At 38.0% G+C, this 27,596-nt stretch overlaps 1 protein-coding gene across 1 annotated transcript in view; it reads right to left on the bottom strand.

Annotated features, from left to right (window-relative positions):
- LOC150077590 (FAS-associated factor 1-like) overlaps positions 1–27,596 on the bottom strand; it is a 377,947-nt gene that overhangs the window by 104,273 nt on the left and 246,078 nt on the right. Inside the window, exon 11 of the mRNA XM_090385644.1 lies at positions 25,680–25,768. Coding sequence (XP_090241770.1) covers positions 25,680–25,768 — 89 coding nt within the window. The remainder of the gene's footprint in view (positions 1–25,679; positions 25,769–27,596) is intronic.

Consider the following 27,596-nt stretch of genomic DNA (forward strand, 5'->3'; position numbering starts at 1 on the left):
TAAATTTATATTTGAATTGTACTAAAATTTAATCGAAATCATGCCTCAGAACAGAGCAGCAAAGCAAAAGATTCCAGGTAATAGAAGTGCTGTGGCTCAGGAGAGAACTGAGGGGGAGTGGTTGTCCTCAGAATCACAGCCTTTTGAAATGTACTGCTGTTTGATGTTTGTGGATCAATCAGGAAAAAGGCATATTGCCAAGGGGAATGTCTTTGTGTGTGTGTGTTCATGTAAGGAGTGTGAGGAAATGAGGTGCTAACTCATGGAAATCTTACTGTGATTTAAATCATAGAAAGATTTCCATTAAAACCTCGAAGGATTTAAATTGAGGGCCCATCAAGCTCTCAGCAGCCCACATCAACACCAGAGATTGCACTTGAACATCACACAACACAGCAGCAGCAATCCACAAGGTAGAATGTGCTGGTTCCACAGGAACTAGTTGTTGTTGGTGGCTCTAATATCAGGAAAATGGAGAATATATTGTGCAAAAAGGTTAGGTGGAACAGGACCAGGGTGTGTCTGCCAGGGGCAAAAGTTGAGAAGGGAGTAAGTATATGATGAGAGCCTTGTCGATCAATTCGGCCCTGGAAAGATTGTACAAGGCTCAAGGGGTAGAATTTTTTTCAGCCTGGTCTGTACTTGTTAACAGGAGAGACTGCTTCTATAGGTATGGGATACACTTAAATAGAAAGGATGCAAGAATATTTGCTGATGCTATCAATGCAGTGTTAGGTGGGTCAGAAAACAGCTAGCTTGGGGGAATAAAAGGACTAATAGTTTAACAGTAGCCCTAGGCAGAAGTTAAGGTGATTCTTGCAGAACTTCTATTAGAATAAGTAGCGACCTGGAGCGAGGTGTGTTGGGGGTTTCAGGGACGGATGGCAGTCATCGTGAAATACGTGCGTATATCGGATGTGTTAGGGTAACTAGGAATAGGTGCATGTATACCAATGCTAGAAGTATAGTAAATAAATTTGATGAATTTGAAGTGTTGGTCAAGATATCAAAGATGGATATTGTTGGGATAGCAGAGACGTGGTGTCACACAGATATAAGGAATGCAGAACTGGAATTTGAGGAGTACAATGTGTACAGAAAGGATAGCCAGGATAGGAAGGGAGGTGTTACGCTGTTAATTAAGAAAAACATAAAATCGAAAGAAGTGCACCCAGTTGATATAGATGAACAGTGCACTGTTGGGTCAGTTTCATGTGACATAAGCACTGCGAAAGCAAAAATAAGAGTAGGAGTGTGTTATAAGCCTAATGACTCGAATGAGTACAATGAACAATTGTACAGAGAAATAGAGTGGGTTAGTAAATCAGAATGTCTTATAATGGGGGATTTTAAGTTCCCAGATATTGACTGGAATTTGTGGGTTGGTCACTCACACACTAGCAAGGCTTTTGTGGATTTATTGGATGATTGTTTTCTGCAGCAGCAGCATGTTTGAGAGGCAACCAGAGAGAGTAATACTCTTTATCTGGTTATCAGCAGTGATCATTTGTATATTAAGAATTTGCAGATAAAGGAACCACTAAGTGGCAGTGATCACAGTGTACTGATGTGGAATTTACTTAAAGATTTAATTACCATCAGGGGTAAAGGAAAGAGGTTTTTGCTTCTGTAAAGATGGCTACAGTGGTCTCAGACAGTTTTTAAATTCTGTACAGTGGGATCAACTGACGATGTTCACAACAGTAAATTCTAAGTGGGAAGCATTCAAGGAATTAATCGTGGATGCTACTAAAAGTTTCATACCTATTAAGAAATATTGTTCAAGGTTTAGGCCTAAATGGTTATCAAATGAAGTTGAGACTCATAAGATAGAAGAAAATTGCATGGGATGCATATAAATTATCAAGCAACTCAGAAGCCTGTGGCAGATATAAGCTAGTCTGTAATCAGGCACAAAGGAGGTTAGGCAGGCGAAGGCAGATTACGAGAAATCCTTGGCAAAAGATGCTAAGAAAAACAGCAAGGATTTCTTTACTTATATAAACTCTAAAAGGAAGGGGGTGAATCTGATTGGTTCACTTGACATCGATGGTTCGACTGTTGATGATCCTGTTCAGATAGCAAACAAACTGAATGAGTATTTTGCATCTACATTTACACATGAGGAGTTATTCACGGAGGGGAATACCAGAAGTGTATTAAACTATGGTAGTGAGTTTAATGATGTTTTAATAACTGAGAGCAAAGTGGAGGAGAAATTGTTGAAGATAACAAAAAAAAAAAAAGGAACCTGCGGTGGATGGGATCTATCCAGTTATATTAAAGGAGGCGGAAAGGAATTAAGCAAACCCTTAGCCATAATTATGAGAGCTTCCTTGGATTCAGGGACCCATGGACGGAAGATGTGCAAATGTGACCTCAATTCACAAAGGCAGATCAAGGGGTAATACAAGTAATTACAGTTTAACTTATGTTTTGGGGAAATTAATGGAGAAAATGGTTAAAGCAGCACTGCAGGATCATCTAGACAACACTTCAGTTATAATTAGGACACAGCATGGGTTTGTGAAGGGGGAAGTCTTGTCTGACCAATTTGTTTGGATACTATGATGTGGTCACAAAGGAACTGGATGCAAAAAATAATTTTGACATCATATACTTGGATCTTAGGAAAGCTTTTGATACTTTTGCACATGGAAGACTACTGTACAAATTGGAGCAGTATGGTATTACGGGCAAAATACTGCTGTGGATAAAGGAATGGTTGAGCAGGAAAAGAAAAAAATGGTAATCAACAGAAACTGCTCTTCATGGACTAATGTTATTAGTGGAGTCCCCCAGGGTTCAGTGTTGGGTCCACTGTTGTTTTCTGTATTTATTAATGATATTGATGAAGGTATATCAGGCTTAATGTCTAAGTTTGCAGACAATATGAAAGTTGACAGGGTTGTAAATGACACTAATCACAGTATGCTACTGCCAGAGGATCTAGAAACATTGATCAGATGGGCTGAGAGGTGGCAACTGAAGTTTAACATTGACAAACGTAAGATACTGCATATGGGTAGCAGTAACCCCAGAGTAATATATCAACTGTGTGGTACAAAACTCAAGGTGGTAGAGAATGAAAAGGACTTGGGGATAATTTTGCAGTCACATATGAAGTTTTATGAGCAGTGCAATCCGAAAATGTAGCTCATGGTGTCTTGTCAATGATATAGAAAATGACGTAAGGAAGACATAACAGGATTCACAAAGGATGACACAAATAATTATAGACCGGCTAGTTTAACTTCTGTTTCTGGGAAAATAATGGAGTCACTGGTTAAAGAAGTCATGCAGAATCACCTAGACAAGGCTGCAGTAATAGTTCAGACACAGCATGGGTTTGTTAATCCGTTGACTGCTACGGCTTATTTGGGTAAATGGGTCTCTGACACCAATCTTAGTTAGGCATGTTAAATTATTCAAAACCCAAATTTTAATATATATATTCATCACCAAAACTCGTAGAAAAAGCTTATTGTTGTAATAAAAAAAAAAAAGCTTCTCGAATTATCTTATAGATGGCATGTGTAATGGAAAATTCCTCACAGCAGCTAACTATGAGTTAACTCTATTACCTCAGGCATACTGTTACCTGCAGATTTAATTTAATGTTGTCATTTAATTTTTTAATTGGTAAGATAATAAAGAGTAAATTTGTGCTTAATATATCTTTACTTTTATAGCCTGTGGATAACATTCCTCCTATTTTTGCTAATTAGAATCACGCTTTAATAGAATTAAAATTCAATTCCCAAACGTGATCACAATGACCAGTGTTTACTACACATCGTATAGTGTGCGGTACTTTAATATGGTGAATCCATCGTAAAGTGGTTTGATTGTACAGTGAACCAATTGTAAAGCGGAGGTCCATTGTATTTTTAACTTTTTTTTTACGTGAAACTTCAGATAACTGGGGCAGTCGCTTAATCGGGCCAAAATTCACTAGTCCCGATGAGTTATTCTAACAGTGCATGTGTTACTGTCTTCCTAAATGCTAGGAATTGAAGACACATTTATTCCAGGAATTTAAACTTGCTATTCAGAACTTGAGTGTTGCATCCCCCACCCTCTATCCAGCGTGTCTGAGAGAGTACGAGTCTCTAATATCCTAGATCTAGTACTCACTGCTAAGACTATATCAAAAACTTGACAGTGGGGAGAGATGAGCAATAATAGGCAGCAACCACAATACCATAAAATAGACTGTATCTGAAGAAACCTAAGCAGTCAAAGGTAATGGCAATAGATTCAATTTCAAGAGAGGGGACTATATTGGAATAAGATATTTCTTGGGCTCAAATGACTGGTGTGACAACAGTTTGGTGATACAAATACACTATTGGAAATGTTCAAAGAATTTATCCTTGATGCCACAAATGTATATAAACCAGTGATCAAATTCAATAAACATAAGAAGCCAAAATGGATGACAAGTGGCATTAAGAATTTGATTAGCAAAATAAACAAGTATGGCATAGTTACAGAAAATCATGAGATTCCAAATTTTTATGAGCATTGTAAGAGAAAATGTGGTAAGATGAGCTAAAGCAGACTATGAAAAAGCACCAGCAAACAGGGATAAGAAGTTCTCTTATGCAAATACAAGAAAGAAGAAAGTAAATACAATAGGGCCCAAAGAGAAAACAAGCTCAAAACTTGGGGAAATGTTAAAAGTGTGAGACTGCCAGATTCACTTACACTCATACACATTCATCTGTTCACTCACACAAGCACCCAAAACACATTTTCCTTCTTTTAGGTGAAAATACAATCATGTAAATCATGCAAACATACAATCATGTATTACATGATTGTATGTTTGCATACGGTTTAATCATTTCACATCAACCGGTGAAATACCACCACTTTGCTTACTGGAGGCTTGAAGTGGTGAAACCCATGTTTAGTTTCTAGAGCAAAGTTTCCGGCATCCCCCCCTCCCCATACTTCCCCTTTAACCCATGCATGGCACTAAGTACTATAGGTTTTGATACCTTTTGTGTTTGGGGTTTTCATAAAAAAAAAAAAAAGAGAGAGAGCCCCAAAACTGATCAGGGGTTAAAAGTCATTTTGGTGTTGTCAAATCCAAGGGAGGGAGACAATTTCAGGTTAGTGCTGCTACTCATCTTTCAGTGGCTGTGGGTCTATGCCACTGGTTGGTTAGTTTGTGGCATACCAATGACTACCAGGGTTTAATGCCTTTCTAACGTATGGCATACATTAGTTCAAAAATCTCTTGGGCAAACTGTGCAAAAAGCCTTATAATAACTTTCTTCTGTTTCTCAGTATGCATTGATTATCATGGGGCAGAGGTCCAATCTCAGTGATCAGGATACTCTTCTGACTGTCATAATTTTGACAAGGGTAATGCAGGTGAGCCCAGTCCTCAACAGCACTGCAGGTACAGTTAGAATCTTCAATCAGTCTAAGGAAAAATAACATAGCCATGAACAAGCCATGCCTAATAAAAGACATACAACTTCTGGAGAAGGTTTATAGAGAAGGGCAACTATATTGGTGATGAGCGAAAAGTGATGCACACATGAAGAATGGCTTAGAAGGCACAGACTGCTAAGTTTAACAACTACACATCTAAAGCAAGATCTAAATGAAGAGTATAAAGCACAAGGGACTGTGTAAAATGAATGAGGAAGATCTGTTCTCCCTTGTGGATGAGACATGAACCAGGTGCCATAAATATAAAATCTTAAAGAATAACAGAAGACTGGATCTCAGGAAGATCCAGTGAAAGCAGTGAATCTGAATAAGATTTTTTAAAGCAGAATGGGATGATTATATGGGAATGGAAATAATTACAAATATTGTTTTATTTAAATTATTATTATTTTATTTATTTTTTTTTTCTGATGTAGAAAAAGTTTGCTAGTTTGCTTCCTTGCATCATTTAGCCATATTAATATGGTGTAATAACTTCCAAACATGTATAACTAAACTTTAAAACATTTAGTTATCTTTAAAACAGTGATCACCAGTTTATACATCTAAAATGAACGTCTTATGCATAACTTCAAAAATTCTTTTAGAAACAATTAATTTATTATTCATAGTTAACATTTAAAGTTCAAAAATGCAAAAATCTATTGCCACTGGCAGCGTGTTCTAGTTCACCTTACAAATGATGTAATTTTCAATTTCAATAAAAGGAAGTCTGGGAAAAATGGAGGTGTTAGAATATTTCAAGTCCCAACATCTTTCTTTATTCTTTTAAAAACAACTTACTGAAAAAATAAACCTTATTATATCTAGGTCTTTGATTTTTTTTCATGACAGGGGAAACAAACTAAAATAAATGATGATATTAACCATTTAGAAGCCAGCAATTCATTTTCAGGACTTCCATCTTTTCTGAATTAAATATAAGCCAAAAAAGCTTTCTTGATGTTAATAAATTCACTCCACAAAGTAACAAATTGGCATAATATTAGTGTTACACATCCAGGCATTCAAATAAAATTGGGAATTTAAATCTTTCTTCACTAAAATGAATATCAATATTTGAGTTTTGTTTTCATATCCTACATTACAGCATTCTTCCCTCTGTCTATTCACTCTTTGTTTCAATCTGCCTCTAATCAGCAGCAGAGGTGAGCAAAAAACATTCACTCTGGCTAAAGGATATTGTATGGTCAAAGATATACATATGTTTGATTAGAAAAATGCAGAAGACTATTAATAAATAAAAAATATTCTATATCACTAACAACATTGATTAAATTTTAGATTGAACTTTGAAGAGTATCACACGTAAGAACAATCAAATAATTACAAAGATACTGTATATGACAAAATTTATAGTCCTAGTTAACGATGTCAAGGAAGTTATATTGTTACATAAAGTGTTAATTGTTCACTAAAATTAATTGACTAACAATATTATCTCTTTAGATAGTACATGAGGAGAAAGTTAAAATGTTTCCAGTTCTTCATAAAGCTAAAATGAAAGGGAGATTTTTTCTCTATGCTATCTTAAAATCTAACACCTTACTTTGGTTATGTTAGTTTTCCCATAATAGTTTATATTTACATCCCCCCCCCCCTGGATTTTGTGCCATTTCAATGTGAATCCACTCTCTTTCAGTTTGTTCCTATCTTCCCCCTAGTATCTTAACTTCAATATCCCTTTTGAGAATTCCTTGTTTGCTGGCTCTAAAACCAATACATTTATAGACTCTCCTCATATGAACATCCCACTAATATTCTTGGAAGATGAGTCATAGACCTTTGAACTCATTTAAGAAACTTGATGTTCTTAAATGAGTTCATTTAAAGAAAATGACATTTAAAGAATGTCATTTTAAAAAAAAGACATTTAAAGAATGTCATTTTAAAAAAAATGACATTTAAAGAAAAAGTCTCCAAACCTAACACAATATTCTCTTGTATAAGAAAATTATAAGCTTCTTCTCCTTAGACATAAAACTACAGTAAATCATTAATAAAACAATGCACACATTCCTGGCCACCTTCTAATACTGCATGTTTACCTATGATGTGGTTACAAAGGAACTGGATGCAAAAATAATTTTGATATCATATATTTGGGTTTCAGGAAAGCTTTTGACACTGTTGCGCATTGAAGATTATTTTACAAATTGGAACAGAATGGTATTAAGGGTAAGTTGCTACAAATGGATAAAAGGATGGTTGAGTGGGAAAAGACAGAGGGTGGTAATTAATGGGCGCTGCTGTTTGTGGACTAATGTTATTAGTGGAGTCCCACAGGGTTCGGTGTTGGGTCCTCTGTTGTTTTGTATATTTATCAATGATATTGATGAAGGTATATCAGGCTTAGTGTCGAAGTTTGCAGATGATACAAAGGTTGGCAGGGTTGTTAATAACAGTAATGGCAGTGTGCTACTGCAACAGGATCTAGATAATTTGTGAAGATGAGCTAAGAAGTGGCAACTGAAGTTTAACCTTGACAAATGCAAAGTACTGCATATGAGTAGAAGTAACCCCAGAGAAACATATCAACTGTGTGGTACTATACTTAAGGTGGTAGAAAATGAAAAAGACCTGGGAGTAATTGTGCAGTCTGATATGAAGCTTTCTGAGCAATGCAGACAGGCTGCCAGGGCAGGTCATGGGGTTTTGTCAATGATATATAGGAATTTTGCTAGCAGGTAAAAGGAGGTGATTGTCCCTCTGTATAAGGCAATGGTCAGGCCATGCCTTGAGTACTGCGTACAGGTATGGAGGCCTCATTTTAGGAAGGATGTAGATTTGCTTGAGCGTGTACAGAGAAGGGCAACAAGAATGGCGAGGGAAATGAAGGGATCCTCTTACCAAGAGAGGCTTAAGTTCTGCAAATTGCAGTGGCTGGAGACTAGGCACCTGCACAGTGATCTGATTGAGGTGTATAAGGCCTTGAATGGGTTGATCATGCTGAATTCTGATGGGATCCTTCCACTTGTTCAGATTACGAACCTAAGGGGGTATAAATTCAAATTAAGAAAAGACATATGTAGAATAGATATGCAGAAATTTGCCTTTAGCCAGCGGGTGGTTAATTGCTGGAACAAACTTCCATCTGTCGTTGTGGAAGTTAATAGGTTAAATTCAAGGAGGAACTGGACAGGTATTTGGAGGGAATGGTGTGTGTGTGTGTGTGTGTGTGTGTGTGTGTGTGTGTGTGTGTGTGTGTGTGTGTGTGTGTGTGTGTGTGTGTGTGTGTGTGTGTGTTTTGGCTGATGCTGCATAAGCTCATACACTTGCTTTCTTGCATCACATGCCACTACTACTACCTCCATATCTGAGATTGTGCCAAAATACTGAACTCTTTTTCATCCAATACCCCACTATTTTGTGCAAGTTATTCTCAGATTTTTATTTCTCAAATATAGAACCTTACAATTGGCAGAGTAAAAACATAACTACAATTTCTCCGAATGTCCATGAAGCATGTCCAAGTTATTTTAAACTTCAACTCAACTTGCATCAATAATCGCCCTCCTTCATATCACCTGGAAATTTTTCAACACTTTAACCAAATTCCTTCATCTATATCAATTCATATGGCTGTATGTCTTATACTATAATGTAAACAACCTGCTTTTACTTAACTGTATTGAAGGTAAGTATAACAATTCTAATCAGAGTGATTGTACCTTCTTTTTTTACTATAATGGATATATTTAGAAGCTCCCATTCTGTAATGGCACCTTTCAAAGTATTCAGGGTATTGTGAAGGAGATACCATTACTTGTATTCCTACAAAGGTTGCCATTTGCAATAACTTCTCAGTGTCTAGAACAAGCCGTTTGTGCCAAATGTTCACCCAATTTTAGTTTAACTTTTTTGGTAGGCCTACAAAAGTCTCGAGGATCTTTTTTTATGAGGAAGGATGACAACTGTCCTACCAATTTCTCTGATTTGAATGGAATTATCAGGTATGTTGGGGCACGTAGAGATTATGCATCAATTTTTAGTCTTTAGAGACAGTTACTTCTGTCGCCTTTAATTTTTGTGATGAAACCACAAGTGAAGAAATAAGTTCTTTTAGCCAACCAGAAAAAAAGTTAGTAGTATACACATGAAAATAAAAAGGGGAGAGAGGGTTGCTTTCCTTACTAATCTAGTAAAGCAAGTTTATTTACTATAGACTGACTAGTTTTGTGTTAGTAAAACCTTTAAAAAATAAATGATTTTTAGTTCAAGAAAGAGTGCTTAATTCACTGGCAAATGTCACTTGATCAAAAATCACTTGCCCCGGGGACCAGTAATGTCAGGAGTGTTGTCAATAAAATTAGCGAATTCAAACTCCTTGTTAGGAGTTTGAATTTACTTCTCCCAACTTCTTACCAGAAGTTGGGAGAGGGTATGCCCAGGAGGCCTCCATAGCCGAGTGGTCAGGAGTGGGAGTGCAGTAGCACATACACTCTTTGAGTAGACCAGGGGTTGAAGTCCCTGACTGCTAAATACAGTTGATCTGCCAACCTGCACTGAACCAGCATGGCAGATTATGATCCATTTCCCTCAGCATGAATTGTTGAGGAGGCTTCCATCCTGCAGTGGATTGATAATGGCTACAGTTTATCTTTTATTCCCTGGAGTGAGGCCTTCTTCATAGAAGCAAAGGTGGGCATACTGTGTATTAGGTTTTTGAATTAACACACTCAATAACTGAATTTGTCACAAACTGTATTTAGTTTTGAAGCTAAACTTCAGCTTTTTGTGTACAATCATTTTCCACGAGTAAAAGCAAATATAATTAATATCAAAGAAGAAAAGTTAGATGAACACAAAGAAAAATTGGAAGAACTGATTTCAAACATAGGTTTGAAGATTTGAAAAGTTTGAAATCTATATTTGCATATTTTGTGAACCCATTTTTTTGTGATATTACTGAAGATGGATTTCCAATTTCTGAAATAATACTTGTTGAAAAAGTAGCTGGGGAATTGGAATTATTAGAGATGAAAGAGGATCAGGCATTGCAAATGCAGCACAAATCTACTTCTATAATTGAATTTTGGAAACTCATGCCAGAATCAAAATATCCACATTTAAAGAAAGCTGCTTGCCATCTAATTTCAATTTTTGGTACAACATATTGCTGTGAATCTTTGTACTCCACAATGAAGTTCGTGAAGTTGAAATTTCGTTCACAGTTGACCAATCATCATCTCACTGAATTACAGTGGAACCTAGTTTATTGTAAGTGGAGAAGGTGAGGGAGATGTCGGTATCTTTGAATGTACGTTGGAATTGTGCTGCGAGTTCACTATGGTAAGGGAGAACTATGCGAGTATTTGTCTTGTGACTGTGTCTGGTGGGGTTATTAATATTGTTTTTAACGGCGGATGTTGTGTGTTGGATGAGTTGAAGGGTTCAATAAACTAGGTTCCCTATTTAATTCTTATAAAGATGCACACAAATATCCCATCAATGATCTCAATAACTTAATATATCTCATAAAATGCCAACCGAACTGCAACACCTGCAACGTCGGCAGCACTACCACCAAATTCGGTTCCTCCACAACTTCCAATACCCGCGCATACTACCACTTCAACAGTTTCAAGACAAGTCAATCCTGCACTGAGTTAACAACCCATGCTCAAACCCACAACCACACGCCCCCCCCCCCCCCTTGTTGACTCTGCCATCACTATTATTAAACTTAGATCGAGCTACAGAATTCTTCAATATGAAACCCTCACCATCGAATGGTACCGTCACCATTCTTATCTCAAAATTATTAACGCTATACTTCCTTTCAACCTTTCACCGCCTTGGAACCTCTCGCGGCTAAAGTTCCCATGTGTCAAAAAGAGCATCATGGGAGTTTAGATAAACTTTAAATACAACACGCGCTCGCTTCTCTTCCATTTGCCAACTGATGACGGTTTACTCACGAAAGTCCTTCGTAATGACTATTGGCACCACCGGTCTTCTCTCTTCTTTCATTTACGTCTTTCAACCTCTTTATGACAACCAAAGATTGGAGATCTGCATTTCTACTTCCTTGCACTCATTTTAAAATCTGTTTAAAATATTTTCACCCCATTCCTCACCTTAGTTCTTTTTAATGCTTCTTCCAACCTAAATTTAACCACCATCTATCAAAAAAAAAAAATTTATTGCAGATTTATACAAGGTGAGTACTGTTTTCTAAGAATTTGCTATTCATTTTTTAGTCAGATTTATCACGGTATTATAAGGTTACTATAATTTCACTATTGTCAAACTTATAAGATATTTTAACGTCATACTCAACACCTTATCTGCACTGGGTCAAAACCTTTTATATATTTCTAATCTCATCCTTGATGCCCTTAGACATGCCTGATAGGAAAATACAACTCTCCAAAGTGCTTATCAAATATTTCTCCAACAAATTACACATAGCTTTCCTACAAAAATGCTTATATCACAACGTCATCCCCAAATTCACACGCATTTTTCCCAAAAATAACTGTAAAAAATATCCACATATCATACACTGCACGTCTATCACGATCATACATGAAGAACTTAGAAAAGATTTAACAAAAAACACCAACTTTTAAACTGTATACACCAATTATGATTCTTTCTCAAAAGATACATGCCACCGGACGCCTGGATTGAATATATTAACCACAACAATATACATATCAACGCCACCATCCAACACATAGCACAAAAACACACCAAAAAATGGAACACACTCACATCCACCCCCCCCCCCCCAAAATCTCCACCGTTAACCTCTCCTCAAAATCCTTCACCCCTTCCGAACTCTCCTGCCTAGAATTCGGCTTCAATTTTGCCATTAAAGAATAACACTATCCAGTAAAAGATTGTATAATCGACCTCCAGTCTAAACCCGATCAACATCCCAATAAGTGGCAACTTATACACCAGTCTTATCATCATCCAAAAAGCTGATAAAAAGGAGACACAATCGTTATCCGGGACAAGAACACCTACACAGAAAAAAATGGAGTTAATTTTAGCCGACCAAGATACATATACAAATGACAGCAACCACAACATTACAAAACTTAAAAATAAACTTGACACAATTCTCAGAAAACTCAGACAGAACAAAGAAATCAACCTCTTTACATTACAACAGATAGGTATTCGCAACAACATTTTGCCCCACATGTTCGGAATAACCAAGTTACACAAACCTGGCCACCCACTAAGACCCATCGTTTCTTTTAGTAAATCAGCTTTTGCTAATTTATCCACTTTCCTTGTCAAAATTATATCCCCACTCACTCGATTCTCTACATTCAAAATTAATAATACCAACCAAGCATTCCATAATATCAGCAACACCACCATATCCGACAAAGACGTATTAGCTTCTTTTGACGTCATATCCCTTTACACTAATGTGCATATCCCTTTCACCCTACAAGCATTACGCGTACTTCTAACAGCTGATGACACTTTAACGAAACGTACCTCTCTTTCAGTTGACCACATCCTTGAACTTACCACTCTTTTACTAGATGCTAGATATTTTAGATTCAACAATAAAATTTATTGACAAACATTTAGTTTACCAATGGGTTTAGGCATTTCTGCCCCCCTTTCTGAAATTTATCTCGCCACTATTGAAAACCAAATTTTACAACCTTTGCCCTCTGAAATTAAATTATACATCCGCTATGCCGATGATATCCTAATAATAGGCAACAGAACACCCATAGACAATCTTTTCTTAAAATTCAATACAATACATGACAGGCTAAACCTTACCCTCGAAATCGCAACGAACAACCAGATTAATTTTCTTAATCTCACTATTTATACAACAGCCACAAATTCAAATACCAAGATTTTCAGAAAAAACACGCACACTGAGAAATATCTACATTTCACTTCACATCACCCCCTTAGTACCAAAAAAGCCGTCCTACACAACCAAATCTACAACGCTATCAAATGCACCTCTTCACAAAACGATCTACACAATGAACATCAATACCTTACTGATAAATTCATAGCCGGGAGCTACCCCCCCCCCCCGTCAACTCATCCAACACACAATATCCACCATTAAAAACAGTATTAATAACCCCAACAGACACAGTCACAAGACAAATACTCACATAGTTCTCCTTTACCATAGTGAACTCGCAGCACAATTCTAAAGTAAATTCAAAGATACTGACATCTCCCTCACCTTCTCCACTTACAATAAACTAGGTTCCCTATTTAATTCTTATAAAGATACACACAAATATCCCATCAATGATCTCAATAAGTTAATATATCTCATAAAATGCCAACCGAACTGCGACACCTGTTACATCGGCAGCACTACCACCAAATTCGGTTCCTCCACAACTTCCAATACCCGCGCATACTACCACTTCAACAGTTTCAAGACAAGTCAATCCTGCACTGAGTTAACAACCCATGCTCAAACCCACAACCACACGCCCCCCCCCCCCCCTTGTTGACTCTGCCATCACTATTATTAAACTTAGATCGAGCTACAGAATTCTTCAATATGAAGCCCTCACTATCGAATGGTACCATCACCATTCTGATCTCAACATTATTAACGCTAAACTTCCCTTCAACCTTTCGCCGCCTTGGAACCTCTTGCGGCTAAAGTTCACACGTGTCAAAAAGAGCATCATGGGAGTTTAGATAAACTTTAAATACAACACGCGCTCACTTCTCTTCCATTTGCCAACTGATGACAGTTTACTCACGAAAGTCCTTCGTAATGACTATTGGCACCACCGGTCTTCTCTCTTTTTTCATTTACATCTTTCAACCTCTTTATGACAACCAAGAATTGGAGATCTGCATTTCTACTTCCTTGCGCTCATTTTAAAATCTGTTTAAAATATTTTCACCCCATTCCTCACCTTAGTTCTTTTTAATGCTTCTTCCAACCTAAATTTAACCACAATCTATCAAAAAAATTTATTGCAGATTTATACAAGGTGAGTACCGTTTTCTAAGCATTTGCTATTCATTTTTTAGTCAATTTTGAAATAATTATTTTGTATTTTCTTTCTCTTAATTATATTTTATTATTTATGTATACTTGACATAACACTTAAGACTTGTGTAGAATATGTAATCATATTAATTAAATTAAATTAAATTTGAATTTGTGTATTTAATACTATGTAACTATGGTGTGGCTCTTTATAATTAATATAATATATGAAAAACCAGAATGCGGCTCTCATTGACCTCATGCGTGCCCACCCCTGTTCTATACGGTGGGACCAACTGATGATGTTATCAACAGCAAATTCAAAATGGGAAGCATTCAAAGAATTTATCTTTTTTTTTTTTTTTTTTTTTTTTTTTATGAGAACCCCAAACGAGAGGTATTAGAACCTATAGTACTTAGTACCGTGCTTGAGTTGGAGGTTCAGAAGACGAAAGAAGATATTTGTTGACATTGGACTTGAACTTCTGTAGATTGTAATTTTCAGGAAATACGAATGAAGGAAGGCTGTTCCAGAAAACGGCAGTTGAATGAATAAATGAGGAAGATGAAAAGTTGTTTCTGTGGGTTTGAAGTTGGACAGTAAAAGGATGTTGGCTGGTGGCGGCACATGTTCGGACTGTTTTGAAAGAGAGAGCGATAATTATGGAAGCCAGTTCAGAAGAACAGTGCCCATGGAAGTATCTGTAGAAGAGGCATGCAGCAGAAACAGTACGTCTATGAGAAAGGGAGTGGAGACTCTGTTAGAGATGAATCATTAATTAACCTAACTGCCCTCTTCTGAATAGAATCAAGAAGCCTGAGGGAGGTTTTGGGGGCACCACCCCCATATGTGGGAACAATATTCCATGCCAGGGCGGATTTGCGATTTATACAGAGTGAGCAGCTGTTTGTAAGAAAAGTAACGCCGAGAGAGAAAGAGAAAACCAAGTTTTTTAGATGCAGAGGAAGCAATATTTGTAATGTGCTTGTGCCAAGAGAGATTAGAAGTCAGGGTAATCCCTAAAAGAGATATATCATTTTGTCTAGAAATCGGAGTGTCACTAAAGATAAGCATAGGACCAGAAGAATCTTTTTTGCGAGATATAAGAAAAGACTGAGTTTTAGAAGGGTTGAAATCAACTAAGTTGTCTTTGCCCCACTGGAGAATTACCTGAAGATCAGCATTTAAGGAATTGGTAGCAGATTTTCGAGAAGTTGAAGCTGATTGAGCAGGACAAGGTTTCTCAAAATGGAAAGTGGAATGCAGTGTGCTATCATCAGCAAAACTATGGATAGGATTTCCAGTCAATGGAAGAAGGTCATTAATATACAAGAGGAAAAGAGTGGGGGAAAGAACTGAACCTTGGGGGACACCGGCATTAGTGGAGAAGTTAGAAGACAGAGCCATCTACCATCACCCTCAATGAGCAATCAGAGAGAAAACTGGATAACCAATTACTAAAAACAGTTGGCAAATCATAAGATGGAAGCTTGTTTAGAAGACCTTTATGCCAAACACGATCAAAAGCCTTTGAGATATCAAGAGCAACTATTGCGTTTCACCGAACCTTTCCACTGAATTAGTCCATAAATGGGTAACATAACCAGAATATCACCAGTGGATCGACACTGACGGAATCCATACTGGCGATCGTTGATCAGACGGAAGGTTTCAAGGTAGTTTAAGAGTTGGCGGTTAATTGATTTCTCCATTACTTTAGAAAGAGTAGAAGTAATTACAATGGGACGATAAGTGGATGGGAGGGATTTGTCACCCTTTTTAGGAACTGGCTGGATATAAGTAAATTTCCAAGCAGAAGGAAAAACACCTTTGGAATAAGAAAGTGAAAAAAGGCGGCAAAGAATAGGAGTAAGTTCAGGAGCACAGGTTTTGAGAACAAGTGGAGAAATACCATCAGGACTTGGAGCTTTCTTATCATCAAGATTCATCAAAATCCTTCTGATATCCTTTTCACGGAAGACCACAGGAGGCATTGAATGGACCATGTTGGGAATGGTGGGAGGTGTTTTACCAAGATCATTAATAAATGAGCTGGAAGAAAAATCGGATGCTAGCAGGTCAGCTTTATCCTTGGCTGAAGTGACAACAGAACCATCTGATTTGGACAGTGGTGGGAGCAGAGATGGGCAAAAGTTGCGGCCAATAGCTTTGGAAAGAGACCAGAATGCTTGGCTACCATTAGGGCAAGAAGCAAGTTTTCTACTCTTAGCCTGTTCGAACTCTAGTTTGGACTGATTAATAACTGCTTTACAATTGTTGCGAGCTTTGGTGTAGACAGAAAATGAAACTGAAAAATTAGAAACAAACCAATTACGATATGCAACATTCTTCTCTTGAACAGCCTTAGCACATTTATTGGAAAACCAAGGTTTACATAAAGGACGAGATTTTAAAGTGGAGTGTGGGATAAAGGATTCTATTCCTGCAAGAATAATTTCACTGACACGATCTGAGCAAACGTTGACATCAGAAGTTTTGAAGCAGTAATCCGACCAAGGAAAAGAAGAAAAGAAGTCTCGCAGGTCATCCCATTTTGCATTCTTGTAAGGCCAAACAACACGACATTGGGAATAGCCATGAGATAAAGGTTCCATTGGAGAAGAGACAATCACCAAATTGTGATCTGAAGTGCCTAAAGGACCTCTCACTTCGACCGTGTACTTAGAAGTGTTGTTTGTGAGAAAAAGATCAAGCGTATTGGCTGTATGATTAGGATTGTCCAGTATTCTTGTAGGTAAATGAACAATCTGTGCTAGATCATCAGTAATTGCAAAAGCCTCAGCATCTCGACCTGCTGGGTCTGTGTGACTAGAAAACGGAAGCCAGCTGGAGTTGTGAATATTAAAATCACCAAGGAAAATTACCTCCCTGTTAGGAAAGTTGGACTGGAGAAAGTCAAGTTGCAAAGAGAGGAAGTCAAAGAGCTCCAAATGATTAGTGGAGTTGGGAGAACAGTAGACACAACAGATGAATTTGACACAATGAGGTAGAGAGATTTTAAGCCAGAGGAGATCAAAGAGAGGAGATTCCAAATTGCCATGTCTCTGACAGCAAATATCAGAACAGACATATGCACAAGTACCACCTTTGAGGCGAAAGAAATCATACAGCGAATAATTTGGGCATCTGAGATGAGCAGTACTTAAATCAACCGATAACTGAGATTCTGGCGAAAAAGTACCACGTATATTTGTGAAATGAATTAGGAAGTGCTTGGGAGGTTTAGATCTTTTCGCAGATAAGCTTGTTCTATTAGTTTGACAATTCATGGTATATTTAATAGTAAGAAAAAGTGGGTGGGACATGCTTATGAAGTAATGAAAATTTTGGATATGGCGTACATGTGGTAAGAATATACCCAGTTCCTTGACATAACATGGCCTCGACAATGCTCTCCACATACACACACTACTAGGACTCCCTCCAGTCACTATCTGGCAGAGTAGAGGTAGCAAGATTATCTAGCTGATCCAGAAGCCTCCTAGAGAGTTACCAATAGGTTCGGTCCGGTGTACTAACTAGCGGCAGGCCTGCGAACACCGTTTTAGAGCTGTGCCCTTGAAATGTAAAGAATACTGGATCTCACCACGACATCCATCATAACCTTAAAAGTCATCAATCATACTGCATAATGGAAGAGATAGGGAAGGGGTGACCGGAACTTAGCTCTAGAGACTAAACATGGGTTCCACCACTTCAAGCCTCCAATAAGCAAAGTGGTGGGTGGTATTTCACCAGATGATGAGTCATCTACCACCTAGTACTGCCTGGTAACATAGAGGGGCGGCGTTCCTCCATGTGGTGTGGGCACCACACCTCGACCCCTGCTTACGTTGGTTCACACCTGGGTGGTCACCCACCATGTACTTGTGCATGGAGGTTATACCCAGAATTACTAGCAGTCCCACCATCGTGAAGGTGCAAGCAGAGGATTTGGCTGTCACAGACCGTCCGGACTTCGCCGAAATAGGGTCCACTTGACTTGAGTGTCACCCGAATATCAGTTCCATCAGCGTTTTAGACTCCCAAGCAAGAAGTACAGCTTGACTGATTAGGCAGGCAAAGCTTATGAGAAATCTTTGGCAAAGGATGCAAAGAAAAACAGCAAAGAGTTCTTTACCTATATAAACTCTAGAAGGAAAGGAATGAATCAGATTGGTCCACTGGATATTGATGGTTCAACTGTTGATGATCCTGCTCAGGTGGCTAACAAACTAAATCAGTATTTTGCATCTACATTCACACATGAGGAGTTATTCTGGGAGAGAAATGCTAGAGATGAATTAAACTATGGCAGTGAGCTAGATGATTTTGTAATAACTGAGAGGAAAGTGGAAGAGAAATTGTTGAAGATAAATATAAAAAAGGCACCCGGGGTGATTAGGATCTATCCAGTTATATTAAAGGAGGCAGCAAAGGTAGTAAGCTTAGCCCTAATTATGAGAACTTCTTTGGACTCCGGGGAGGTACCCATGGACTGAAGATTTGCAAATGTGACCCCACTTCACAAAGAATAATCAAAAGGCGACAAGTAATTATCGATCTGTTAGTTTAACTTCTGTTCCAGGAAAATTAATAGAGGCACTGGTTAAAGAAGCACTGCAGGATCATCTAGACAAGACTTCAGTTATAGCTCGGACACAGCATGGTTTTGTTAAGGGAAAGTCTTGAGTGACCAATTTGATTGGATACTATGATGTGGTCACAAAGGAACTTGATGCAGGGAATAACTTTGATATCATATATTTGGATCTTAGAAAGGCTTTTGATACTGTTCCACATGGAAGACTGTTGAACAAATTGGAGCAGTGTGGCATTGGAGACAAATTGCTGCTATGGATAGAGGGATGGTTGAGTAGGAGAAAACAGTGGTAATCAATGGATACTGCTCATCGCGGACTAATGTTATTAGTGGAGTCTCTCAGGGTTCAGTGTTGGGTCCATTGTTGTTTTCTGCATTTATAAATGATATTGATGATGGTATATCAAGTTTAATGTACAAGTTTGCAGATGATACGAAGGTTAGCAGGGGTTGTTAAGGACAGTACGCTGCTGCAACGGGATCTAGAAAAGTTCAGCAGATGGGCTGAGAAGTGGAAAATGAAGTTTACATTGACAAATGTAAAGTACTACATATGGAAAGCAGTAACCCCAGAGTAACGTTTCAACTCTGTGGTATTACACTGACAGTGGTAGAGAACGAAAAGGACGTGGGGGTAATTGTGCAGGCAGATATGAAGTTTTCTGAGCAGTGCAGATGGTCTGCAAGAGTAGCTCATGGTGTCTTGTCAATGATATAGAGGAATTTTTCTAGCACTGATAAGGAGGTGATTATCCCCTTGTATAAGGCAATGGTCAGGCCACTTGAGTACTGTATACAGGTCTGGAGGCCTCATTTTAAGAAGGTTGTAGAGCTGTTAGAATGAGTACAGAGAAGTGCAACAAGATTAGCGAATGGAACAAAGGGTTGCTCTTATGAAGAAATGCTTAAGTTTTGCAAATTACAGTGTCTAGAGACTAGGTGATCCTCAATCAGTTCACCTGTGAGGTGATCTGATTGAGGTGTATAAAGCCTTGAATGGTTTGAGCATGCTCAGTGCTGATGGGATCCTCTTGCTCAGAATAATTACCTGAGAGGGCATAAATTCAAATTTAGAAAAGACAGTTGTAGGACAGATGTGCGGATGTTTGCCTTTAGCCAGCAGGTAGTTGGTTGGTGGAACAGACTTCCATCCTTTGTTGTGGAAGTTGATAGCCTAAATAAATTTAAGGCTGAGCTGGACAGATATTTGGAACAAATGGAGGGGTGAAATGGGAGCAGGGTTTTTTTTTTTTTTTTGGCCGATGCTGCATAAGCTTGCTTTCTTGCATCATATGCCTCTACTAATGCTAAAGTTACACCTGCCAGCATAGAATCAATGTTGTGTGGAAATTCATAGAAAGTAAAGTGTAATAGTGGCCATAATTAACAGATCAGAGTCCCTGCATGCAGATAGAATAGAAAAGCATGCGTGAATGTCTTATTATGGGTGATTTCAATTTGCCCCTAATTCACTGAAATAAGTTGGAGGGAAAGTTACCATGGGGAACAAAATTTGTAAATAAACTAGATATTTATTATTTGTACACCAGCATGTAAGACAAAAGTACCATGGGTAAGACTATGCCAAACCTGATCATTACAAACTACATGTGCCGTGAAGGGCATTGTATGGTCGTTGTACCTGCGTGTACCGGTGAACTGTACAATAAAGATCTTATTTATTACATTATAATGCTCATAATACAGAAAACATGGCAGGTAGTAATCACTGTTGCTAGTTGAAGAAAGATGTTGTAGCAGTTAAAGGTAAAGGCATGGGTTTTAATTTCAGAAAAGGGGACAATTGGGTAGATTGCAGAGGAGAGCAAATACACTAAAATTACGGAATACCTTAAAAAAAGCAATAATCTCATAAGCCATGTGTTTATGTTAAGATGGATGAATACAGAGCAGCTCAGTCTAATTCAGCAAAAAATGATGCCATGGGAACATTACAGAGCAATGACTACAAATTGTTCTGTAATAGTACCACAGAACAAAGTTAAGGGCTAGGCAGAGTATGAGAAATAAAGCACTGGTACGGAGAGCAAAGAATGGGGAAAAGGAGTTTTTTACGTTTGTATACAAAGAAGAATAAAACGAATCAGATCCTTGTGTACTGGGAAAGTCTTAAACAAATGCAAGGTATTTCATGTGGGGGAGCAGTAATCCCAGATTAATATACCAGCTCTGTAGTACCACACTCAGGACAGTGAAGAATGAAAGAGACCTGGAAGGGGGGGGGGGTAAAGATTTTGGCCCAATACAGATGGCAAAGATTTTTGTGAAAGATGATATTGCCAACATGTGCTGTGATTCTTCTTCTTGTGCATTCACAGAAAATTTCAGGTTTGTAACTATATATTTTTCTTTTACTGATGGCATCAAAGTGTGGAAGATGAACGAAGATGGGTGACTGTTGAGAGAATCAAGCACCATGCAGTCACTGAGTACCTTCATTTAAAGGGAATTTCGCTGAAAGAGATTCGTGAAGACAAGCAGCAAACTTGTCTTTCATATGCCATAGTCAAAAACTGGGTTGCAAAATATAAGCATGGGCATGACAGTTTTGAAGATTCACCTCACAGTGGAAGGCTTATTATTCAACACCTGCAAATGAGGATGCCATTTATGACCTAATCATGCAAGACCACTGAACAACGTTCAGAATCTCCCATGAGCATCACAATATTGTGGTGAATATTTTAAGAATGAAGATAGTTTCTTCATTCCTTAAAGCACTAAATGCAGATTAGAAGGGAGGAAAGAGTGAAGTGTTGTCATGAGACTGTACATAATTCTTAAGCTAATGAAGCTCAGTTTTGGGGGTGACATGTCAGTATGAATGAAGCATAGGTGCATCACTTCAACCCTGAAACAAAAGAAAAATTGAAACAGTGGAAATATGCCTCTTCTTCCCCTCCTAAAAAGGGGAGTGCAGAAGTCGGCTGGGAAAGCTATGGCATCCGTCATCTGGAAAGATTGTAACCTGTCAAGATGTTTCCTTGTGGAAACACCTTGATAGGTTACAATAATCCCTTTTGAAGCTCAAGAGGTATAGGAAATTAGTCAAAGGAATCATCTTACATCAGGACAATGCACCGGTACACACAGTGTTTGTGACTCAGGCAACATGCATGGCTGTGGGTTCAAGCCATTAAAGCATCTGACCTACTCATTAGATCTAGCTCCATCAGATTATTTTTTATTTTCAAATCTCAAAAAAGTACTTGAAAGGACAGAAATTGAAGTGAAGTGACAATGTTGCGATGGATGCAGTCAACAACTGGTTTGAGTCAAAATCTTCTTATTTTATTTGAGCAGGTTATTAGCATTAGCATATGATGCAATAAAGCAAGCTTATTCAGCATCAGCCAAAAAAAAAAAAAAAAAAACAACAACCACTACTCCCATTTCACCCCTCCGTTCGTTCGAAATACCTGTCCAGCTGAGCCTTAAATTTATTTAGGCTATCAACTTCAACAACAAGCGATGGGAGTCTATTCCACAAACCAACTGCCCGCTGGCTAAAGGCAAATTTCCGCACATCTATCCGACATCCGTCCTTCCTCAATTTGAATTTATGCCCTCTCAGGTGATTATTCTGAGCAAAAGGAAGAATCCCATCGGCATTGAGCATGCTCAAGCCATTCAAAGCCTTATACACCTCTATCAGATCACCTCGCCGATGCCTAGTCTCCAGGCTCTGTAATTTGCAAAACTTAAGCCTTTCTTCATAAGAGCAACCCTTTGTTCCATTCACTAATCTTGTTGCCCTTCTCTGTACTCGTTCGAGCAGCTCTACATCCTTCTTGAAATGAGGCCTCCAGACCTGTATACAGTACTCAAGGTGTGGCCTGACCAATGCCTTATACAAGGGAATAATCACATCCTTATCCCTGCTAGAAAAATTCCTGTATATCATTGACAAGACACCATGAGCTACTCTTGCAGCTCGTCTGCACTGCTCAGAGAACTTCATATCTGCCTGCACAATTACCCCCAGGTCCTTTTCATTCTCTACCACTGTCAGCGTAGTATCACAGAGTTGATACGTTGATCTGGGGTTACTGTTTCCCATATGTAGTACTTTACATTTGTCAATGTTAAACTTCATTTGCCACCTCGAAGCCCATCTGCTCAACCTTTCCAGATCCTGTTGCAGCAGCATAGTATCAGTAGTGTCCTTAACAACCCTGCCAACCTTGGTATCGTCTGCAAACTTGGACATTAAGCCTGATACACCATCATCAATATCATTTATAAATACAGAAAACAACAATGGACCCAACACTGAACCCTGAGGAACTCCACTAATAACATTAGTCCACGTTGAGCAGTGTCCATTGATTACCACTCTCTGTCTTCTGCCACTCAACCATCCCTTTATCCATAGCAGCAATTTGCCTCCAATGCCACACTTCTCCAATTTGTGCAGCAGTCTTCCATGCGCAACAGTATCAAAAGCCTTTCTAAGATCCAAATATATAATATCAAAGTTATTCCCTGCATCCAGTTCTTTTGTGACTACATCATAGTATCCAATCAAATTGGTCAGACAAGACCTGCCCTTAACAAAACCATGCTGTGTCTGAGCTATAACTGAATTCTTGTCCAGATGATCCTGCAGTGCTTCTTTAACCAGTGCCTCCATTAATTTTCCTGGAACCGAAGTTAAACTAACAGGTCTATAATTACTTGTGTCAGCCTTTGATCCTCCTTTGTGAATTGGGGTTACATTTGCACATCTCCAGTCCATGGGTACCTCCCCTGAGTCCAAAGAAGCTCTCATAATTATGGCTAGGGGTTTGCTTACTTCCTTTGCTGCCTCCTTTAATATAACTGGATAGATCCCATCTTATGAAAAGCCAATAGATCATGAAAGAAAGTGTGCTGACTTAAGGGGGCGGGATAACTAGGCTGAAAAATATATGGTTTTCGAGCATAACTTCTATGAGATGCTAGAAACTTTTCAACGTCTCCTCGTAAAGAATTTTAGCAGCAGGGATAGGTAGGTGATTATCCCTTTGCAGAAAGCAATGGTTAGGCCACATCCTGAACACAGCATACAAGTCTGAAAGCCTCATTTTAAGAAGGATGTGATTCTGCAAAAAAAGGTGCAGATAAGAGCATCAAGACTTAGGGAGGAGCAAAAGGAGAAGCATGTGCTCATACCAGGAAAATCTTCATTTCTATAAACTGCAGCACCTGCGAGGAGATCTGATTGAGACGATTGAATGGACTGAGTAAGCTCAATGCTAATGGAATCCTTCCTCTTGCTCAGACAATATGCATGAAAGGTCATAAATTCAAATAGAATAAGGATGGTTTCAGGTCAGCTGTGCAGGAATTTGCCTTCAGATAGGGGGTAGTTGATTACTGGAATAAACTCCATCTGGTGTTGTAGAGTTGGGTAGTTTGAATAAATTCAAAAAACTATATAAACTGTTAGAGAGAATGGGCAGTGTTGATAATTAACTAATACTGTATAAGCTTGCTTTCTTGTATCATTTGGCACTACTACTAGCAATACTATTATTTATGTTAAGGTTATGCAATTGGTGAACAGAAATCAATTTCTGGATTTCTTTTAACAGAAATGCTTTTGAGACATTGACACCATGTCTAAATACATGACTTCTAACACATTTTAGAAATTGCAGAGTATAAGATACTCTGCAATTTAAAAAAAAAAAAAAGCTATTGTTAACAACTGAATATAAAACCCAGTCTAGTTTTTTTGGGTTGTAGAAATAGATACTAGTGCAATAATTACACCAACACATTTGGAAAACAAATTAGATTTAGATAATCAGACACAGGTGCTGTAACTGCAGACAGGAAGAAGAATTTTATAACATTGCAGCTGGTGTGACATTGGACACAAAGGGTTAACGTTTGGAATTAAATTATAAAGAGTGATCGTGTAAATATTTATTCAAAAATAAAAAAAGAATAAAATGACCTTTTCGTTATGTTAAATTAAAACACAATGTCATGGCCATATGTGAATGGTTTGCTGACAATATCTAAAAGTTGGACTACCTGGCTCATAGTACCTCAATCCCACTGGACACTTGTGGGATGAACTAGAATACTACATTAGCAGCCAACAGGGCCTTCTTCCAAACCACCGGTGGCAGCTGCTTTGTAGGAAAATGGAGGCAGCTTTTGGTGTCAGCTTTTGACACCTACCAGAAGTTGGGAGAAGGTATGCCCAGGAGGGCAAGGCTTTCATAAAAGCAAAGGTGGACATACTGTTATTAGGTTTTTAAAACTTTTTTTTTTTTTTTTTTTGTTAGTTGTTCGCACATTGGCTTCTGTGGCCATACTGCACCTCCCAAGGTTTTGCATTTTGTACTATGATCCAAGCCTGAGGCGGGATTTGAACCCGCAACCTTTGTGTTGCCAGGCAGGCACTTTACCCACCCGGCTAGCCTGGTCGGCGTTTTTGAATTAAATGCCCTTTTTGCAACTATATGTCTAAATACATTTAGTCATATAATTAAAAACTTTAAATTAATTTTATTTATTCACCTCACCTTATTATTACTAATAGTGAGACGTACTATAGTATTTCAAAAATTATGTAGAGAAAGTGAATTAAAAAAAAACAAAAAAAAAACTATCAAATAACAATATACCTCTTCCCAGATTTCAGTTGCCATTTCACTGTTGAATACTTCTACAGCATGGATTAACCTTGTCATGAGCTCATCAAGGCTAACATTACCTGTAAAGAGAAAATCATTACTTTTTTTACTTCCATTGATCCAGTTCTATTAAAATTAATTACACACAGACCTCAAAATCAATACCACTGCTGTAAAGGAAATAATAATGTTCTGCTGTTAAAAATGCTACATTTTTATAATGTTATTCATGCTGTAAAAACAACTTCCATTTTATATGCAAATACATCGCAAATATCTTTAAGCAAATTAATAATTTTTTGTTTTTATACTCCAGGATGACTACATGGTTACAGGAGTTCATGAAAGAGAGAGTACAAGAAAGGGCAAACCACATTTCACATTCATGCAAGCATGAACCACAGTCACCAGCACATGTATTTATATATCCTCACATCTAACCACTCAGCTACAAAACATTAGTCAGGAAAGTTCACCATAGAAATTCTAATTCTTGTTTACAGAAATAAACAAGATGTAAGATACTAAAGACAAATTAAATGATTTGCCCTTAGTAAAGAGAATTCAAAATTCTGTATGAAGCATTTATATATGGAACATTTTCATGCAATGTTTTATATGTGGAACATAAACAGTATTTCTATGCAACAGACCAAACAAGCATTGAAAATGTCACTGTGAATGGTATTTCAGCTTGTACATAAGAAAACCTTCCTGTGACATTCTGTCTCCACATGTTGATAATTTTTTTTAATCTTGATAGATGCTCTGAATGCAGTAGTATACTGTTCTTGTATGAGTGCTGTTGTATCAACTAGGGCACATCCGTAGCCAGGCGAGCAGGAGCAGCAGTGTGTAGCACACGCTTCTTGATTAGACCGGGATTCCAGCCCGTGACCACCAAATACAGAAGATGCGGAAAGGTGAGGGAATGCCCACCGTATATCCCAGGAGCAATATGCCCTTAGTTGCTAATGCTCCTAAAAACCAAATAACAAACAAACAAAACAGTATCAACTAGTTATAGTGTCTCATACTGAAAAAAAAAAAGTTGAAGTAACCGAAAATATTTGGTGTTTATTTTTCTGTTTGCTTTTTAATTCCATCTAGCCATTATTTTATGCAATAAAATAAGAAATACACAAGAAGCTGTAGAGTATAGATTACTTCATTTTTAAAATTAACTATACAAAAACTGTCTCCGCAAGCTGCCCTGGAATTTCAATGCTTCCGAACAATTGGCATCTTTTAAATAATCTAACATTTATTTAAAAGATAAGACACCACCTATGACAGTCTGTTTCAGGACTTGACAGTTCCTTATATATACAGAGTCGGTCACTCTACTGTCGGGGAAATGGGAAATATGATGTGCAAGAAGGATAGGTGGAAGAGGACCAAGGTATGCCTTGACAGGGGCAAAAATAGATGATAATGTGAAGCAGGTATCTTTTAAGGGCACAAACTGTGATATTGTTGTACACATTGGCACTAATGATATTAAGTGTAAGAGATTAAGGACTTAAGTACAGGGCCATGTTGACAAAAAGTCACGAGTCAGGATTGAATTTGAGTGTCTTCACTCTGCCCAGACATGATAGGAGAGATAATATGTTGAGAATCTTGTCAATCAATTTGGCACCGGAGAGAATGTGAAAGACTCATGGAGGTAGAATTTTTCTCACTGCAGTCTGTGCTTGTTAACAGGAGAGATTGCTTTTACAGGGATGGAATACACTTGAATATTAGGGATGCAAGAATATTTGCTGATGCTACCAAGGCAGTGATAGGTGGGTTGGCAAACTGCTAGCTTTGGGGATACAGACTAATAGTTTAACTAGAGCCGCAGGAAGGGCTGGATCAAGGATGAAATAGGCCCCCAGCCATATTTAAATTAGAGGCTCCTTT

The sequence above is a fragment of the Mastigoproctus giganteus genome, chromosome 12, assembly GCF_048544385.1.
Source record: "Mastigoproctus giganteus isolate SK-2022 chromosome 12, ASM4854438v1, whole genome shotgun sequence".
In the NCBI taxonomy this organism is placed as follows: Eukaryota; Metazoa; Arthropoda; class Arachnida; order Uropygi; family Thelyphonidae; genus Mastigoproctus; species Mastigoproctus giganteus.